The 21123-nt window shown below is 32.5% G+C and overlaps 1 protein-coding gene across 9 annotated transcripts in view; it reads left to right on the plus strand.

Annotated features, from left to right (window-relative positions):
* LOC108195104 (eIF-2-alpha kinase GCN2) overlaps positions 1 to 21123 on the plus strand; it is a 30612-nt gene that overhangs the window by 651 nt on the left and 8838 nt on the right. For 8 of the 9 annotated variants that reach the window (XM_064081122.1, XM_064081124.1, XM_064081123.1 and 5 more), the window contains exons 2-18: positions 2702 to 2770; positions 2847 to 2906; positions 2993 to 3098; positions 4162 to 4266; positions 5514 to 5918; positions 7709 to 7834; positions 7912 to 7998; positions 8089 to 8175; positions 8272 to 8386; positions 10545 to 10662; positions 13651 to 13705; positions 13929 to 14092; positions 16053 to 16237; positions 17390 to 17535; positions 17619 to 17868; positions 19818 to 20097; positions 20198 to 20291. In XM_064081122.1, coding sequence (XP_063937192.1) covers positions 2702 to 2770; positions 2847 to 2906; positions 2993 to 3098; positions 4162 to 4266; positions 5514 to 5918; positions 7709 to 7834; positions 7912 to 7998; positions 8089 to 8175; positions 8272 to 8386; positions 10545 to 10662; positions 13651 to 13705; positions 13929 to 14092; positions 16053 to 16237; positions 17390 to 17535; positions 17619 to 17868; positions 19818 to 20097; positions 20198 to 20291 — 2452 coding nt within the window. Of the gene's footprint in view, positions 1 to 2701; positions 2771 to 2846; positions 2907 to 2992; positions 3099 to 4161; positions 4267 to 5513; positions 5919 to 7708; positions 7835 to 7911; positions 7999 to 8088; positions 8176 to 8271; positions 8387 to 10544; positions 10663 to 13650; positions 13706 to 13928; positions 14093 to 16052; positions 16238 to 17389; positions 17536 to 17618; positions 17869 to 19817; positions 20098 to 20197; positions 20292 to 21123 lie in introns of those variants that run through there. The other variant, XM_017362047.2, reaches the window with a different exon arrangement.

The following is a 21123-nucleotide window of genomic DNA, read 5'->3' on the forward strand; positions in this document are numbered from 1 at the left end:
TGGGAATGAGGTTGCCGGTGCTGTATGGCTCGTGTTGGAATGGGAATGGGATTTTGAACATAGGCTGTTTGGTTTACACCAGAATGGGAATCAGAATTCATTTTTAAAAATATTAAGTTTTTTCTTATAAAATTGTAATAATAAAAAAAACATTTTTATTAAAATTGTTAAATAATTCAGTATTTATTTGGATTTTAGAAAGTAGAATGGAGGTACAAAATTATAAATTATAAACCAGAAATAAATTTACTTTTCACTATCAAATTAATATTCATTCCTTTTATTGTTTATTTGGATTTTCCAAAACCGTAAAGTCTTATTAGAAATATGAAAAATAATAAAAATAACGAGGAAGAAAAAAACAAAATGAATCCTATAAGAACATGCTTTAATTATCCAATGTTACTACAACAACAAACATAAAATTTCTAGTTATTTGCATAACCTTAAAACAAATCATAAAAACTTCATGAACACTAAAATAAACAAGTAAATTCCTCAATCTTTTACTCAAAATAAAAGTTTTGAGTCGGCTCCAAATAACCACCTTACATCAACTTTAGGAAGTATTTCATTTTCTTAAAACGCGAATCTTCCTTTCCAAAAGGAGCAAAGGAATGTTATTGTAAGAGCTGCTCCAATAGAAATTGCCCAATAACGACCACCCACGATGGAGATAATCTATCTTGAAATTTGTTGGTGTGTAAAAACTAATAAATTTCTTCTGGACTTTATAAAATGGTGGATTTTGTGGGATTGTTCAGTTTATTTCATGTTTCTGAAAATTCCTCTATAATCCATGAGATTTTGAAGGATTGTGCTTAAATTCTAAGGACTTTGCATAAACTCTGACATTTGACCTCAAATCCGCGAGATTCCGCATAAAATCAAAATTACCTACACTCTATTAAAATTCATAGATTATAATTAATTCATTAAAATCGGATTGAATACAAATGTGTGTTAGTTATAGTTTTTTTTTGTAAGGATGTGTTAGTTATAGTTAAAAGACCTATTAAAAGATGTAATAAATTAAAAAAGCCCGCAAATAAGCCAAACACCAATTGAATGACCTACCAGAACAAGGATTCGGCTTTAGTAGTATAATTAGCTTATAAGTCGTGTATTACACGAATGACTTATAATTTTTTTCTATTATATATGTATTTAAATATTTAATTTTATTTCATAGATATGTTTATGATAGAATAATATGCGTTTCTAATGAAAATATATTTTTATGTAATTAATAAATGTGTTTGAGTTAATATTTTTTCTTCGAGTATATTAAATAGATATAAATATGTTAAATAAGTTTATAACATTTAATCTTGTCAAAAGACTTATAAATAAATAAATCCGAGAATGAGTATGTTTAAATGTGTTTTAATTATAATAAAAAAGGCCTATTAAAATATGTTATAAATTAAATATGCTCAAATATCGAGGATGTTTAAATGTGTTGAGTTATAATGAAAAAGATATTAAAACATGTTATAAACTATAGAGACATGCAAATAGGCCTAAATACCGACCGACCAAAATTTCTAACGGGCCAATAACCGACCAAAACCTTTAATGTTTCGGCTTTACTAGTATAGTATAGATATGTATATAATTCAATTTTTTTTACTTGTTGGGCTTCCAAAACTATAGTATTGCAATTAGTATCCTTGGGCTTCCTTATTGGCTGTCCTATCACTTGTCATGTAGGACACTCAAGTAATCAAAACGCTTAGAGCTTCATTATTGATATTTTATTATTCCGCCAGATATCAATGTGATATGTCATCATATAGTACTGTTATTGTTCCTTGACTTGATCTAAAGTTTGCAAAATAAGTGTATGCTTATAGAAGATTGTGTTAAGTACAAACCTTTTAACCAACAAACCCAACCCTGTCCTCTGAAAACGAGATGGGATGTGTCAAAATTCTACGTCTATTATTGGTCATCACTTATGAAAATGGATGGATGTCAACATGTCCCAAATGTCAAAAGTAGTTGTTAGTATCAGCTGTTCCTATTAGATATAAATATATTATCTGTTACTAACAGATTCATGTAGTTAATATTCACATTCCATATAGGGTTTAACAGCTGTTGCAAAAGGTGAAAATCTGTATATTAGCTGTATTTCAGGAAAGATTCCAGCTTGCTGAGAATCTGTATATTAGCTGGATTTCAGATTGATATATAATGAGGACTCTCCAGCAATGGAAGATACACTTTTCCCCACACGTTTTCTATTCTAAAATTGTTCACCAAAATGCTCCAAAATAAGGAGAAGATGCTTCCACATGCTTAGCTCGTTCAATGGGCATATTTCTTTTCAATCAAATTTCAGGCCAGATGTAGAAGTAAATATAATCTTCCCATACATTTCCAATCTAAAACACCAAAAGTCATCTATTCTATTTTCCAGTTTTTATTATCGCAACAAACAGACTTTCCGACACATGTCAAAGATAACATATTCTACTTTCTCCTTAAACATATGATGGTATTTTTTTATTTTTAATAGAATTTTACTTGCATGCCTATATTTTATTAACTTAATAAATTTACATCCAGTTTGAGTTATGGTAATACATCCTGCTTAATGTAAAATTTAGACAGTGTTAAAATTTTACCAGCGACATAATTCTATGTTTTACAATCATATTATTTTTGGTAATGTGAAGGGCCATTTGATGTGCAGGTGTGCTATATTCCAGGATGACTGCAGAGTGGTTTCAGAGTCTCCTCCTCAAGTTAATATCAATCTCAGGTCCTGAATAGGCATGACACTTTCCGAGCTTTTTCTTTCTGTATTATTATACTAAAAACAAGATATGGAAAAACAGGCCGTACTCGAAGGATATGGGTTATGAGGAGTTAGACATTTCCGCTCTTCTTTCGGTTAGGTTTGTAATTTCCTGTTAGTTTCTGGCAATCAATTTGCTTACTACTGTGCTGATCTTTTCTGGTTTATCTTTATCGACCCTCACAGATATTTACCTGGATATCCTTACAAGTGCCCGAAGCTGCAGATAAGTCCCGAAAAAGGTTTATCCACTTCAGAATGCGATAAGCTACTAGCATTGCTTCATGACCAAGTAGGGGGTGGCTACTTGTTTAATAAGGCTCTAGAGCATTCAGAAGATTATATGATATAAATTACTAAATGCTGTCGTTTTTCACAAAGGATATATTGATGTTAAATACTTGCAGTTGTCGTAATACTACTGTCAACTTCGTAATTGTATTAGTACAATTTGACAAGCTCTAATTGTATATTGATGCTTGTCATATTTCAGAACCTTTGAGAAGAAATATAGTTTCAGAATAAACTTAATCATTTCTTACTTCATTAGCTTTTCTAAGAAATAAAATTCAGTCCTTAATTAGGACCACCTAGTTTAAGTGCTATTTGTATAACTAACCATTTTTCACTTGATAAACTTTCCTAAAAATAAAATTTTAAATCCTTAATTAGACCACCTAGTTTGAGTGCTATTAGTGTTATGACTTTGGTTATCTGATTGGTGACATTCTTGTATTTATCACTTAACTGTTCGTAATAAATTTGCTTTGTAAGGAAAAAAAATTCTCATGATGAATAAAGCGACATCTGTTGTGAGGCTGCTCCATGAGATTTTTTTGTAGATTCTTAGAAGGAAATACACTATTTTTTCGTCTAGATAATGCTGCATCTACAAGTACATTTATGTATCCTATTTTCTATATATGGTTATAGCAGCCTACTCAGCGAACCTCTGGGAGAATTGTTTCCGCTTTTTGAAGTAAGGATCTGTACTAAGGATAGTCTTTGTTAAGTTTCATAGTCACTCCAATGGTCTACCCCAGAGGTTTTCTTCATTTTATAGTTCTAAATCCCAGGCAGCTAATTATATCCACTGGGATTGTCCCTTTTCCAGCCATGCACTATTTTTCTTTACTTGTATATGCTGATAACAGAAGTTCACTAGTTCTCATATCTACTATGTTGCAAATTTCCCTTTGCAACTCTCGTCTACATAGGGCTAGTTGAGAATGCGTGTTTCCTTATTGTGTGCAAGTATTTTGTATATTTCAGTTTACTTATTGTTTACTCGCCTGAGTCGCTTCTTACTTCACTGTTGGTTCATTAACCCTCGTGAAATTTTGTTACAAAACCAGGCCAATTCTAATGCTCGAGAAGGACGTGTTATGATTTACAATTTAGTAGAGGCTGCTCAAGAGTTTTTGTCTGAGATTGCTCCGCTTGGACAATTACATGACTCAGTAAGCCTTGCACAAGATATGTGTGTGTGTGTGTGTGTGTGTGTGTGTGTGTGTGTATTTTTCCAAGTAGGCTACAGTTACAGGACTTGACCATTATTATCAATACTAGCTTATACCCGTGCGATGCACATATTAATTATAATTCTTTCATTTTTATTTGCATGTAATTTATTTGTATTATTATTGTATAAGTTTATAATTACCACTTAAAACCTATAAATTAGCTCAAAGGTTATGTTTGGCTTACCTTATTTTTCAGGAAGTCAATTATTTTTGAAAAAAGAATGTAATTGTGTAATTTTTTATGAAAATAGGTAATTATTTCTGCAATTAACTGCCCCTTAAATACTTAATTACAAAAAAAGAGTAAATAATGTGAAATTTTACTCGAAATAAGCTCTTAATTCTGTAAAATAAGTCCAGGCAAACGGGCTTAACTCCCTCTATATGGTGACAACCTATTTGGTGGATCTCTTAGACCTATTTTTTTAGCTGTATAAGATTTTTTGATTTGCAGAAATATGGATTATATTATAGTCAGTAGTTGTCAATTTTATGTTTGAAAATATTCTTGATTACTTGTTGACAATCTGCTTACAAGATTTAGATTCACTCTTACTTTGTCATGCTTACAGTAAATATTTCATTTGGCTAAAAAATATATAATATTGTATATTGTCTATTACAATTAGAGGATAAGGTTAGAGTCATAAACATTTTATACTGACGATGACCGTCTTACGTTTATTATATATCCGATTATGTTTTAATTTTGAGTACATATTTCATATTTGTATTAATATTTTATCATTGTCTAATTTTTGATTAAACCTATTTATTGTTATTTTTGATTTTCTTTTTAAGTGGTGACAACGTTCTTATAATATGTAGTTTCTTGCATTAATATGAATTTTCAATCATATGAAATATGTTTAATGCTATATAATTCTTAGTTGTCGATAGCAGCATAATAAACTTGTTATATCATCTTTTTCTAATTTTAGATCTAATTTTTCATTTTTGTTGATACTCTTAATTGGTTAAAAAGTAAATAAATATTATATATGAATTAAAATCTGAAATGAAGTTTGGGGTCCCAAAACTCTATAAAAAGGACAATAACAACTGAAAACACTTACTCTAATTATCTATTATAAATAATATAATTTTTTATGATGTTTTTGTATGTGTGTTGTACTATTGTTAGATCTTGAAGTTCTGATAGCTTCAATTTCGTTTCAATTCAGGCGGCAGGCAAAAATAGCATTACCTCTGTAGATGAACCGCCAATATATTTCGAAAAAGCTTGCTTAATGCGCGGGCCTTTTGTTTATGGTTTCCTAGATCTTTTCAGTGGTTCGGGGGAGTCGTGGCAGTTTAGCCTTGCAATGGAAGATAGTAGGCATATGGACTCTACATTAGATGGTCATAGACATGGGTATGGGACTCCAGAGAAGACAATTGGGCATGATGTGATGCCGTCATTTGAGGTGACTAAGCAGGGCAATCTACGTAACCTTTCTGGAAAGACTGCTTTGCGTACGTCTACGGCAAATTTGGAAATGCTTGATGAAAAGAGTGAAGAAGAAAGTAGTTCTGATACATTCAGTGATCAAGCAGAAGAATCAGATGGAAATGCTACATCTAGTGAGGTTAATGCCTGTTGCTTCTCTATCCTTCAAGCTTTGATGTTTTTATACAACTTCTATTGTCCAAAGTGAAACTACTTAAAATTTTATAATTGAATGCTGATAAAATGATTCCCTCTTTGGGTTACTGGATTGGAATTTTAAGTTCACATCTCTTTAAAGAGTGATTTAGAGCAATTTTTTAATTTCTCTGTACAAGTTCTTTGTATGCTGGTGACTGTCTTGTACTTGGTTCATCAGATTAAGTTTACTGATATACAACCTCTGCAATACACAGTTATTTTATTTTTTTAATAAAGTATTAAAACAAATTTATCACAACATTTTTTTGAATTTGTTATATTAAAGACCTTCACTGTTAATTATTAACTAATAATAGAATAAAGTAAAATTTAGAATCACATTGAAGATACAAATTGCATAATTACTTAAAACAAGGAATAACTTATCAGATTGTTAATATATGATGCAAACAACAGACTTGGTTTAAAATATATGGAATAATGGACTTATTATTAAATTTCCAATTCAAATAGGATTCCATCAGGAATCTGCTTTATGCTTATGTATTTTTATATTGTTCCTCACAAACAATATAGAACCATAGAACCATAGAACCACGAAGGTTCTGCTGTAGAACCCTAAATTTTAAATAGATTTTTAGGATCTAAATCTAAATACATGTTTTTTTCATGTTTTTTCATCATTGTGTGTTCAAAAATAATTTTATAATATAATACATAGATATTGACATTTTTTGCATGTGAAGTTCTGCTGCAGAACCCTAGCTAATAATAGAAATAAGGTAAGAGTTCTATGAGTTCTCTCTCTAATGGTTCTCTCTTGAACATGACCCTATGGAATAAATATAAATTGAAAGAGTAATAGATATTAGTTTTCGTAGCAATCTAATGTCAATATTAAAAAGAATATATTACCATTGATATTATTAGATATTAGTGATAAATAGTAATAGAATATTATAAACATAGTATGGGTGGTAACAATAAACCAAAAAAGGTACTCAGTTAAAAGGGCCTTTTTTTTTTGTTTTGAATTTGTGTATGTATGGTTCACATTTGCACTTCATATGTCTGGTATATCATATCTAAATATGTTAAAGTGAATTTTAGAAATATGGGATGAGAGCTTAGAATATGTTTATTATTTGAAGCAAGGGAACTTTTACATACCAGCAACTGATTTATGGGCTAGAAGTAGTGCTAAAGTGATTGGTAGCTACTAAATAGTAAGAATGAGCGGACAATTGGAGTCCACTGATCTCTGAAAGTAATATTCTGTGTGAAAGAGGTTGTGCTGTAATAGAAAAGTTGCGAGCGACATATAGAAGCATTCTGTATACAGGCTGATTGAAGGGAAAAGTATAATGTGATTAAACTGATTAACAAACATTCCCTGAATTGTTAATTTGACCTCTACTCTGTGAGGAACCATTTATCTTAGGGCCATCCTTTACGGTGTTGCCATCCAGACCAGTATCCAACCTTTTTTTTGCTAATTTAATGTCCTATTTTTTGGTTTCACGTTTCTTGACAATAGTATCTCAATTTTTTTAAAATGTTAGGATCTTAGAGTGATATAGGAGGAATATCAAATGAAGGAGAAGATTTGTTGATTTGGCTGTCCTTTTAAGGCACGTTACTTTCTTTTTAAAGCAATATCCTAGTAGGGGTCAACAAGTAGTTACCCAAGTGCTAGTTATGTAAACATGTATTATGTATATATCTCATATATATATATATATTAACATCATGATTTATTCTGATTTGCAGGATGCTCTTGTGGATGAACATTTAGCAGAAATTGATTATGACCAAGAAAGTACCGAACAGTCATTATATATAGCTTCTCCAATACAGGATCAGTCATCTCAAACAAATGCACGAGATTTGATTCTGGTATTATCCTGTTTCTTCTTCTTTTCCTTTTCTGTGGAACTTGACTGTAACATATTTTAAGTCTGTGCTTTGTGCAGGCTCACTTACTTCGGGTTGCTTGTGCTCCTAAAGGCCCGTTAGCTGATTCTTTGCCAGAAATTACTTCAGAACTGTACAACCTAGGAGTCTGTAACAAATAATTTCATAAAACATGTGATATAAATGTCGAAGGTGATGTTTGGAACCTTATGCTGACTGGTGAATGTAATTCTTAGGTTGTCTCCCATCAAGTACGAGATTATGCTCTTAAGTCGGCTCCACTATTCGACAGAACTTTTAACCATGTGTTTGCTCATCATATGGTTGTTATTTCTATCACTCTTTCATTATCATATGCCTGATTATGATTTTCCATGTACTGAACATGCTACTCTCTGTTCTTTAATGCCATAAAATAGGCTTCTTCCAAGAACACACATTTTTGGATGGCTTCTTCTGACATTGGAGAGCAAAATTCATCAGCTACTCCAAGTTCGCGTTATTTAAATGATTTTGAGGAGCTTCAACCTCTGGGTGAGAATTATTGTATTATTACCTGTTAATTGCAGTTTCTTCTAATAAATGTTCAGTTTTCTACTATTAAACTGTGTGCTATGGTCGAAATTTTTCAGAGAACAGTGAGTTTTAATCTTTCAGATGGTCATCTTAGATTTCAAATTCTGAGTAATGATGAAAATGTGTTGGAGAAAGATTTGAAATAAATTGAATATTGTCACAGTAAGAGGATCAAAACTCATTGTTGTATAACGTACTTATTACTTGTAGTCTATGTATGTTCAAAAAGATCAAGCATTGGATATGGCTGAGATCATAGTTGTTAACATGTTAAAAAACATAAAAACTCAATATATACGCAAAATTGTTTGTAGGTGCTAAAACATGATTTAGTTGATAAGAATATAATAATAGTTGAAACAATTTAATCTTGAAGTCAATATAATCACTAGATCAGTCAAGATACAACTTGTGTTTATAACAAAATAGATGGCACTAATTTCACTAGAGTACAGAGCGAGTTATTTCTGTATAATAAATTAACTCCTCCTCTTCATAAAGGCTATATAAATTTTTTTATCAAGATTATCAGTACGATCCTCAACACCCTCCAATTCTTCTGACATCACTATGCTCCTTTTAGATGTTGACGTTCCAGAAGAGGTATGCTTCCCTTTGTTGGTGGCATTTGAAATTCCACGTGTTCGTGATTCGGAATCTTTTTTATCTCAATCTTTTCTGAATCTTGTCCTGCCCAGTGTCTTAATAATTTATACTAATATTAATTAAGGTCTGACATACCTGGTTTATATTATAAGTTAAACTATTGCCTCCTTAATTCAAAGCTATGATATGGAAACTCTAGTTTACATAGACTTCTACTTGTTTTTTCTAAAATCTACGTCGAAGTATTGGCCTAGTCATTAAGTAATAATGCACATAATGCAACATAAATAAAGTACTGGATAATTGTTTCCTTAAAGATAAAGTTTAATATAAAGATTATTTATATATTTAATAATTACCTCCAAATCACCAGTTGATAGTGTTGTTATGAAGTACTTGCAGGGCATGCTCTTAGCGTCACTCTAAAAGAGGAATGGAGTTTAGATGGCTATTTTGCATATAATCATTGTTACACAGTCTTCTAGTACTTAATTTGTACACTTCATTCAACCTTTCACATTTTGGCACTGATACATTACTGTTGTAATGTATGTCATAAGTATTTTTATGTAGATACGTTTTGGCATTCCTGAAAATTGCTTCCAAACGCCAATTGAGATATTATTTAAACATTGTCTTAATTACCAGCTCAGTAGTAAGATGCCTCTCTTGATTCAGCTCTAGCAAGACAGTCTCATATGATCGAGCACCTGAGTAATCAAAGTGTTATAAATAATTTGAAGTTACATTCATTATCAAATACACTTTGATAGTTGTATGTAAGCGGTTCAAATTTTTAGTTCAGCTTCACTTTCTTGGCCTCATAACGAAAAAATGCAGTATTATGTTATTAAATTCATAATTGTTTGCATTAGTCATAGATGAGGATAAAGACTATGATTTGTTGCAACCTCCATATTGTTGACGCAGAACTCATAAACAAAAGTAGACCATGTCACAGTTTGAATAGACAGACATGGACAAAAACGGAAGCAGTGCATTCATCTTTTATGTGACAGAAACACAAATATTGATGAGGAACTTAGTAATATTATCAATGTAGGGAGTCTTCAAGTATAAAAAGTATTATTATTAGTTGGTAGTTACATGAATTTCTGAACCACATTCCCTCTAAATGAATTTTTGTTTTGTTCCATAAAAGCATTGTATATAGAAATATCACCTGCTAATCTAAAAATATCGATACGACAGTGAAACAAGCACAGCTCCATGATTCAGTGTTGGGTAAAAGTTAAGTGTATAACTTTGTTGGGAAATCTATGAAACATATCACAATTTTCCACCAGAAGTCTTCATACATATAGCGGACTATAATATTGTTAATATGTTTGTATGCTTCTCAAGAAATGAGGGTCATGGAGGGACAAGATTCTTGCCTTTTCTGCGTTGATTGAAACCATGTTAAAATCTTTCATCAAGTTAAAATTGCACACTTTTTGAAGCATGTGTATGAAGGTACATGCTAAATCTTTTTTATATCTGGAGGCAGGTCAGGGTGGATTTGGGCATGTTGTGCTTTGCAAGAATAAGCTAGATGGAAGGCAGTATGCAATGAAGAAAATTCGCTTGAAGGATAAAAGTCCACCAGTTAATGATAGAATAGTGAGGTAAGTATACTATCTAATACAGTTACTTATATATATATATATCGGCAGTGACTCAACTGAAAACAGTTTAATTGTGAGAACAATGAGAACAAATAAATTGCAGAACAAATGTTTTCCAGTTAATTTTTTTTTAATGTTGTATTGTTCTGCAGCAGAACAATAGTATTCTCAGTGTTCTTACACTAAAACGTGTTCTTCAAAGAGCGCGACCCTATATATCTATATATCTATATTATCTATATATAGGCAATTGCTCAAATAGAAACCACTAAAATATAAACTAAAATGGAAACCAAGAGAAACTATACCTAAATGACCTCACCCACCCCCTATATGTTATCACCCACCTAGGGCCCACCCTCACCCCCACTCAATCCATCCCGAGCCCGCTAGGGCCTCGCCAAGGCTCCTCATAGGCCCTAGACAAGCTCCAGACAGTCTTAAAGAGCCAAAACTCGCATAATTTTACTTAATCGCATTGGTTTCTATTTAGTTTTTATTCTAGTAGTTTCTATTGGAGTAAGACTCTATATATATATATATATATATATATATATATATATATATATATATATATATATATATATATATATATATATATATATATATATATAGGCGATGATTGAAATGGGAACAATTTGCTAGTGAGAACAATGAGAACAATTGTTCTACACTTTTCCAAAAGTGCAAAACAATGGTTTTGCAGTTGTTTTTTGTTTTTAATGTTGCATTGTTCTGCACCAGAACAATAGTGTTCTCCTAAAACATGTTTTCCATAGAACGGGACCCTATATATATATATATATATATATATATATATATATATATATATATATATAGTCATACTCCAATAGAAACCTCCTTATTCATGAAACTAAAAACCAAGCTGAAATATCACTAAATTCTAAAGCAAATACCACTAAATTCTTAAACAACCCCATCTCCACCTCCATCTTCACCAACCCCACCTCCACATCCGCCACTGCCGCCACCTCCGTCGTCACCTCCTCCATAACCACCACCACCTATATGCCGCCTGCCCCCTCCATCTCCATCTCCACCTCCTTTATTTCTCTAACAACACAATCTCCACTCCATCTTCACCAACCCCATCTTAGTCGCTGCTTCAACCTCCTTCAGCCCCGTTGATACTTCTTTCTCCACCTCGGCTCAACTTCAAAACGCGGCAGAGCCACCACTATTCTGGCAACGCTCCAACCCCCTACTTCAAGCCGCCCACACCTTCGCCACAATCATCCTTCCTTTATCTCCACCTTCACCTCCACCATCTCCACCACCGTCACCACCATCTGAATCGAAAACGTGAATAGATCTGGAGATTTGAGTAGTTTTTGGAACATATATGGAGATTCTGAGCTGTTTCTGCGTGTTTTCACTAATTCTTGCAACACAGATCACTAAATCCTAAAGAGAATATCACTAAATTGTACTGAGAATATCACTAACTTGTATTGGTTTCTAGTTATTATTTTAAGAGTGGTTTCTATTTGATCATTAGCCTATATATATATATATAACCAAATTACCTTATTTTACGATGCTTCTCGTAGATGTCATGAGAGTAGCTTTGCAAGGGTTTGTCATTTATTTGTAGATCTGAGCAGTAGTAAATAAAGACAAAAGGTGGGTCTTAAGGTTGTAGTTTAAGCATTTAGGACGTATGTCAGAGTGTTTTATATCCTATGTCTCACGACTCGACTACATAGTGTCATACTCAGAATCTCTACTAATTAGTGACAGAACGACCTTGGAAGTAGGTATGAGAACACACCAGTTAATTTAATTTATTCTTGTTAAATAACTCTACTGCATCAATAATTAAATCAAATATTATACTCACATATTAGCAACTGTTCAGATTTGTCAAAGGTTTGGAGAAAGAATAAGTATGGTTATAAAACTTGTATCCATAGTCGATCCCGAGTCCATCTCAAAAATGAGGACGATAAGGACATTAGCTAGCTAATCTGCAGCAAGTCGCTGTGCTGGAGAGACTTAGGGCCAGTTAGTGGGGGGGGGGGGGGGGGGTATTCAATTGGGGTTGTAAAGAATTTTTTTCATTCCTGAAATCTAAGTGTATTCAACTCAGATTTTAAAAAATGTATTAGAATTTCGGGGTATTCAATTAGGATTCTAAATTATCCTATAAAATCTGGTGGTATTCAATCAAGATTTTAAATTATGCTTAAAAATTCGATGGTGCTCAATTGGGGTTATTTAAAATCCATTAAAATCTAATGGTATTCAAATGTTGATGATTTTTTGGACTTGATAAAATGGATTTTGTAGGATTGCTCGGTGTATTCAAATCCTATATGTATTTTATGAATTTTACCACCAACTGTTTAGTGTTCGGAACTTCGGATACCATCAACGTCATATTAAAGTATAAAGTTTAATCTATGAAGTTTATGAGTTCTAGGTTCAAATCGTATTAACTAAAACATATAATGTAATCCTTAGGTATTAATAATAGGTTGAAAATTTGATTTTTAGCAACTATATATGTTCCTACATCAATATAACATTTAAGCAATATAAAACAATATATTATAAAACATTACACTTTTACAAGTTTGACAATGGGAATTTGTCTGATAGTTTACAGTGTTTGAAGAAAACAGAGGTTGGTAAACTATTAAGAATTTAATCTACAAGTGTATGTATATTTATTGTAATGAGAGAGAAGCTAGTAGGCCGTGGTAGTTTTATCAAAGATTATATCTACTTTGGGACATACTACAGATTATTGAAATTTAACTCTGTTATATCAGTTTTTTTATAGCTGTTTTGATATTGAATTTAAAACAACACTTGTCATTGTATATATATAAAATACTCTAAAGTGAATTTGTCAGATCTGATTTCCTTCAGTTTAAATTTTTTACTGCTCTACCTCTGAAGGGAACACTAAATATCATTGCTAGATTTAGTTTTTGAAATTAAAATATTTACTCTGATATACAGGGAAGTGGCTACATTGTCCCGTCTGCAGCATCAGCATGTTGTCCGTTACTATCAGGTATTTGTTTCCTGAAATATTTTATTACTTGGTTTCTTGTGGAATATATTTGCATTCTTATTCCTATTTAAAATATATGTTTATGTGTAAAATTTTGCCGTTCTGTGTAAAATTTTGGAGTTCTATTGTTTTGAGTATGCTGCTTTTATCAAGTTTTGATTGTTGTTGAGCTCTATATATAGGGATGATTAGAACTAATTTATGATAACATATATATGTTCAGGCTTGGTTTGAAACAGGAGTTTTTGGGCACAATGATGGACTCTGGGGTTCTGAAAGTGCAAGAAGCTCCAGTTTCAGCTATATAGATGCAAATCCAACAGACCTTACAGAGAATGACAAAATTGAGTCAACATATCTATATATTCAAATGGAGTATTGCCCAAGGTCTTTTTAACTCACTTTACCTCAATCAGCAGGTCGTTTTAGTAATGCTATGTTTTATAATTTATAGAATTGCTAGGTATTACAGTCCCAGTGGTTATATATTATCATCAAGTCACTTGTTTATCATCAAACTTTGGATTTTCTATTCCAAAAATAAATTATTAGATATTGCCCTAATATAAGAAACCCATGACATCTTGGCTAAGTTACTCGGACTCAGGTATGGCTGTTGGACATGAGCGCGGATCCTTTGCTTTTTGAATATTAGAAATCTTGGATGTGAGTCCGTATACGGACATGGGTGTGGGGACTCGGCATATTAGCTTAACATAAGGAAAATTTACATGTTCTTGATTCATATTACATCTTAAAACGTGGTGTGACTAGTGTCTTCTACCAATTAAACTTCTAAACGTGATTCGATGTGTCATATTCAAGTCATTAACTCAAAGGATAACAGAGAAAAAGTCCTCCATGGACCTGGCTCTCTATGAACTTGTTGTAAGGTCTTTTATGTCATGCTGAACTTAGGTTGTTGCAGGATGAAGTGTCCGGTTTTGATATAAAAAAATAAGATCCAACTCAGATCCCATACCCACACCCATGTCATTTTCAATTGACACGGGTATTAGGCCAAAACCGAAGAGCGGGTAACAGAGCATTTTGGTTTATTCTACATACATGTAGATAACGGCCCTATACAATAAACCAAGTACAAATATTGTACTGTTCTAAATTTAAGTACATCAATTTTAGGTAATACAGTTTCCGAAATTGGGACCACAGATCTAACATATATAAATATGCATGATACTCTAAACAGTTAGGGGTCATGTATGAGCTTCTGGCTCTGAACTTGTGTGGTGTCTGATCAGTATTGGTAATTTCTTTGATTGTAATTACCATAGTGGACAATATGTCTGAAACTTGACCCCGGAACTCAATTGCAGGTGCAAATAAAATCTAAAGTACTTTCCGGGTTTGTGCTATAGGGGTGGTGCAGTAGATATTTTATTGGAACTTATAGGAGGATTATGATTATCAGACAGTCCCTATAGCTTCGTCTGCTTGTCAATGACATATGCAAGCATATGTTATACCTTGAAACTTGTTAACTATTTAAAATTAATTTAAATAAATTTAGTTATATCTGAATTATTTTGGGTCACTTGCACATTCTATCATTAGCACTTAAATAATCTGTAGATGTTTTTTCGTGAATTATAGTCTGCTTCACTTGTCCAAAGAAGATCTACAACCACTTTGTTAGCGAGATCATTGTTATATAGTTGGAAATTTAATGTTGAACACATAGAATTGATATAAAACCTACAAAACCTGGATAAAACACATTATAAAATGTTACAAGTAAAAAGTTTTTTTTTTTTTTTTTTTGACGAATACAAGTTAAAAGTTTAATATAAAGTATAATAATAAATTTATTATGACTTTAAAATATAACTAGAAAAATAGAGATACATATTAGACACACATATATTGTTATAATTTTAAAAAACAAAATAATAGTAGAAGCCCACTTTGTTAACAGGATCACTATTATGTAGTTGGCAAATTTCGATGTTAATCACAAAAGGTTGGGATGAAACCTTCAAAACTGAGAAACACATTTTGCAATATTAAAAAATAAACTTTAAATAGTATAATATTGCTTATCCTTTAAAATATTACTAGAAAAATAGAGATACACATTACACTTATTTTCTTATAGTTTCGAAATATATGTTCTATATATTTTGTAATTATGATGTATGTTTAGGAACCAACTTCGACAATTTTCTAGCTCCTTCATTGAGCGAGAGGTTTATTATTTATGCACTTTACCTATCTTTGCTCCAGTTCCGGTTAATATTATTTAAATTCATGAGCCTATTTATACCCTCATTTCGATAATCTATCTGCCAATGAATATAACTTATGTAAATTCATATTTTTGATAAAGGACCCTTCGACAGATGTTTGAATCTTATGATCATTTTGACAAGGAACGTGCATGGAATTTTTCTCGACAAATTGTAGAAGGACTAGCTCATATTCATGGACAAGGAATTATACACCGTGATTTGACACCAAATAATATCTTTTTTGATGCCCGCAGTGATATCAAGATTGGGGATTTTGGTCTTGGTAAATCTGACCAACTCTTTTCTTGTGCTATTTTGATTTTAGTTATTTAATTTGATGATAGATCTTGTGAATCTTGACTATATAAGTGTATATATATGTGTGTGTATGTGTGTGTGTGTGTGTGTGTGTGGTATTATTATGGGCGTGGAAAACATTCGTCATATATTCATGTAGTAGTTGTCATGGCGTAATTGCGACATGACGAAAAGGCATCCATACGGGAAATATGGCGTTAAATATATCTATAAAGTTTGATATCTATATGTAGAAGCATGCGCAGTAGTCAATACACAATGCAGATCACACTACATATACTTCTGACTCGTGAAGTCGTGATTGTGTTTTACAGAACATGTTTTACTAAATTTTGTTTAAAGCTTTTAGCTACCACTGACATGTGTGGACAGGGTTAAAATTTTAATTTTCGTTTAATAAGAGATTTTTTTGTCTTGTGAATTATATAATTTAGGAAAATTTTGTAAAGTCATTAGAGTTCAGGTATATAAGGCCAAATTTGAAATCTATATATAGGTATATAGATTTCCTGAGGTTTTAAAATTTAATATATATATTATCAAGGCTAGCTAATTTATTCAATTATATATAAACTATTTAGGGTCGTTTTTTTTTTAAAAAGACTTATCTTTTTATTTTTTTCAACCCAATCGACCAACTACTAAATATCTAAAGTTTAGCTTGAGTAGATTAGAAAGTAAGTTTTTCTTTTTTACTCAATTATATATAAACTATTTAAGATTCTTATTTAAAAGGCTTTATTCTTCCTGTATTTTATCCCGTCCCAGAGGACCAACCTAATATCCTCCTTGTACATTCCATATTTTATTGTTTTTGTTCCGCCCAAATGACCGACTGATCAACCACCAAAGATCTCGAATTGACCTAATATCCTACATTTTATTATATTATAGATGTAATTTGAAGCATTTTTATTTGGAAAGTAGGCTTTATGACATCAAATTTTGATCAAATTAACACCACACACATTGACTTCTGGATTATTTAGCAAAATAATAGTTATGCAAGTGTAAGTTCTTTTCATATTAGAGTGCATCAGTCTTCTTGAAAGTAGAAACAAAGAACAAGGCCAGCTTGAATGTGATATTTCTATTTCTTCTCTTTCTTGTCTTTTAGCAAAGTTCTTGAAGCTTGAGCAACTGGAACAAGATCTGGATCTTGCTGAGACACCAGGAGTATCAGTTGATGGTACTGGGCGTGTTGGGACATATTTCTATACTGCACCAGAAATTGAGCAAGGGTGGTTAAAAATCAACGAGAAGGTATATCTTCTGTTGGTCTACATGTATCTGTAAACCTCTTTTAGTGCTGGAAGACATTAGCTTTTTTTGATCTATCTTGGCAGGCAGACATGTACAGCTTTGGAATCGTCTTTCTTGAGCTGTGGCATCCATTTACTACAGCTATGGAACGACACATTGTCCTGTCTGACCTTAAACAGAAGGGAGAACTTCCTTCTGATTGGGTTGCTGAATTTCCAGAGCAAGCAATGCTATTACGACGCTTGATGTCTCCTAGTCCCTCGGACCGTCCATCAGCAACAGAGCTCCTTAAACATGTTTTCCCTCCTCGAATGGAATACGAGCTGGTTGATAGTAAGTAATGACATGTGTTTCCGTGAGTGTATTTGTAAGAAAATATGCAACTGCAATGAAGATTTCCTTTGGGAAATATCATTGTTGTCCTAATAATATAGGTAATCTTATAGAAATAATAGCGTAATGCATTATCTGTACAAGTAATCTAACTCAACTCGCACATTCTGTACTGCACATCTAAATCTAGCACTTTGCATACATTCTTGCAAATCAATAACATAGTATGTATAGTCAGAATTTTTTTTCCCTATTCTGTCAACAGCCAATGGCTGCAAATTAAATAAATCACAAAATTAACCAACTTCATCTAAACTAATTTTCCTTAACCTTTCTAACATCTGAAAACTCAAATTTTGGGTGGTGGACTGGCGGCTTGTATTCTTCTTTCCTAGCAGATTGTAATTCTTTTAGATTGATGTTGGTAGATGAAGTGTAGGCACTAGTGGCCAGAGAAAACCTGTCGCCATTGTTTGTTTGGAGAGATTAAAACGGAATACACACTCACACACATACATACATACATATTATACATATGTCATAGACATTTGTTATATATGTACACACACCGATTAAGGATATGTATATATTCATATTCTTTGGCTAGCAGATGCTTCTTTCCTCTTTAGACTGTAGGAGATTGGGGCTTTGATGTTTTTTGTTTATAAAAGTAGGGGCTGGGCAAGGTAAGAAATGAGTTGGTCCGGATATAGCACTGTAATTTGGTGGATTTAGATGTCACCTAGGCTGGTGGGATGCCTACCTGTTTTTTGTCGTCTTTTCTCGTAGTAGACGCCTTTGATACATTATAACTGTGATGAGGGTGGAATTCAGGTGTCAAACTGTCAGGTGCCCTGGACTGACAAGATTTGTTGTATGAGGAGGTGAAGTGTTGAATCTAGATTTGTGAGAATTCTGTAATTGGCAGGGTATTTTTTTCCAAAGAATGTTGAAATTGTGGAATGGGTTTATATGGAGGTGTCTATTTTCGTGCTGTGGAATGGGTTTCTATAGGTATTTCTAAAAGAGGTGTTTAGATGAATATGAGTAAGACTTGGGCATGTCTACACGACGACTACTCGTGGGGTGCAAGAATTTGACAAATCTGAAGAGCAACACAGGGGTGCAAGATGATGCAGAGTTTTTTTTCCTTTTTTTTTTTTTTTTGGGGGGGGGGGGGGGGGGGGGGCAAGGAGAAGATAAATATAGAATTGAAGTAAGATGTCTTTTTGCTTTTAGGATAGTCTGTTTTTAAATAAGAAATTTAAAATTTATAAAAAAAATTAACACTAAGAATGATTGAATTAACCGTTTCTTTTTATTTCAGAAGACAGCATAGTGCCAAACTGGTAGTCAAGCAAAATCTAGCAAACCTAAAGTCTGACTGCTTTTGATTACTTTGAGAAAGGAAGTAGATGTTATTATAGGGATTTTCCTCTATTTCCATTCACTTATGCAAGTACTATGTTTTTTATAACGAAAACCTTTATTGTATGTTTTTTATAACGAAAACCTTTATTGTCTTAAGAGAGATCATCTTCTGGTCATGATTTAGTTGAGAGCTTCAGGCTCTGGAAGACCACAAGTAATTCGACAATTTTTTCAGAATATGTAATGCTGCAGATTTATGCAATAGTACAAGGCTTTCCAGGTTTAAATAATTTGAGAGTTCATATTTTCAGAATTCAGATCCTTTAAGTGGCCCAAAGCTTTAATTTTGCATTATCCTCATGCTGATTTTTCATGTATAATGTGTACTTCAACAACGAATAAGATGAAATGTTTGTGTTGCCTGATTGTAAATAAGAAGTATTGACACTTTGGCTGTAGTAATTAAAAATACATTATGAACTCCATTTCAGTTGTGTATCCATCATATACTTCTGGTATGGATTGTGCTTTACAAGCATTTGATGCTCAACTTGACTACCTTTGTTCTGCTTGTGCAGATATTCTGCGTAAGATGCATTCCTCAGAGGATACCAGTATTCGGGATAAAGTTGTCAATGCTTTATTTGACGAGGAGATTGTAGCTCCGAAAGCACGCCAAGAAACTTTTGATACACCAAAGCTTAGAGAACATGACGCATCTATTCAATACACAGAGCTAGATACTGCAGTACGTGATCAGGTTGTGGAAGTCACCGTTGAAGTGTTTAAGCAACATTGTGCAAAACATATGGAGATATTACCCATGCAACTGCTAGGCAGTAGTTCACAACTTGAAAGGTTGCCTTGCTCAGACTTTATTTTATTGCTTTTGTTCGATGGAGAGTCTGTTTCATGGTAGGACACTTAAGCTGATCTATATTCTACTGGTACTCAATAGGAAGACTGTGAAATTGTTAGCCAATGGGGGGGACATGATTGAGCTTTGCCAGGAGCTGCGCTTGCCCTTTGTGAATTGGGTTGTTGCAAACCAGGTATTACATATGGAGTTCTACTTATTAATCCAGATTGATCAAGATGTAATATTTTTATTTTATTTCTTAACATATATTTAAATGTTGTTCTGCACACCTGTATTAATTATCTTTGTCTACTTATCTCTTTTGTAATCTCTGATATTTAAATTAGGATACAAAGAACTATAAGAGTGTAGGATAGTTGATTATTTGTGTTAGTGTTCCGTGGAGAAGCAGCGGAAGAAAATGATATGCAAAAAGATTCAACGTATATTTTAAACACATAAGCTTGCCTTTTTATAGGCTAAATACAAGTGATAACCTATTCCTAGGAAATATTGATATACTTTCTCAGGCTAATCTTCTAAACTAACTGAACTTATCTAAACAATTTCAAATATTTCCATAACAATTCAAATAATTTTGTTCAACACTCCCCCTTAAGTGTTGGCCCTTTAAGTGTGTCCATTTGAACACATGAACTCATAAAATAATAAATCATACTCCCTACGCTTTATTTTCCTCATTGTAGAACATCAGTTCTTTATGTTTGTACTTCTGTATGTGCCGCCTCTTTTTTAGTAATTTATACCCGTTATTCTCTTGCTGGTCTTATGAATGTAGGTTGACTTTGACATTATTGTGTTTGAAACAGCTTAGAAATTTATTAATTCAGTGAATTGGCTGTAAGACATAAAATCTGATGATATTATCAAATTTATTAGTTAGTTTAAATAACTATGAGTCTCACACCACAATGCATGTAATAAACTCTTAATGTAGGACGAGGTTAAGAAAGGGTTTCAAATAGGGGATAGAATTGGTAGAAACACAGATAAATCCTCGGGTT

This window comes from Daucus carota, chromosome 7 (genome assembly GCF_001625215.2).
Source record: "Daucus carota subsp. sativus chromosome 7, DH1 v3.0, whole genome shotgun sequence".
Lineage (NCBI taxonomy): Eukaryota > Viridiplantae > Streptophyta > Magnoliopsida > Apiales > Apiaceae > Daucus > Daucus carota.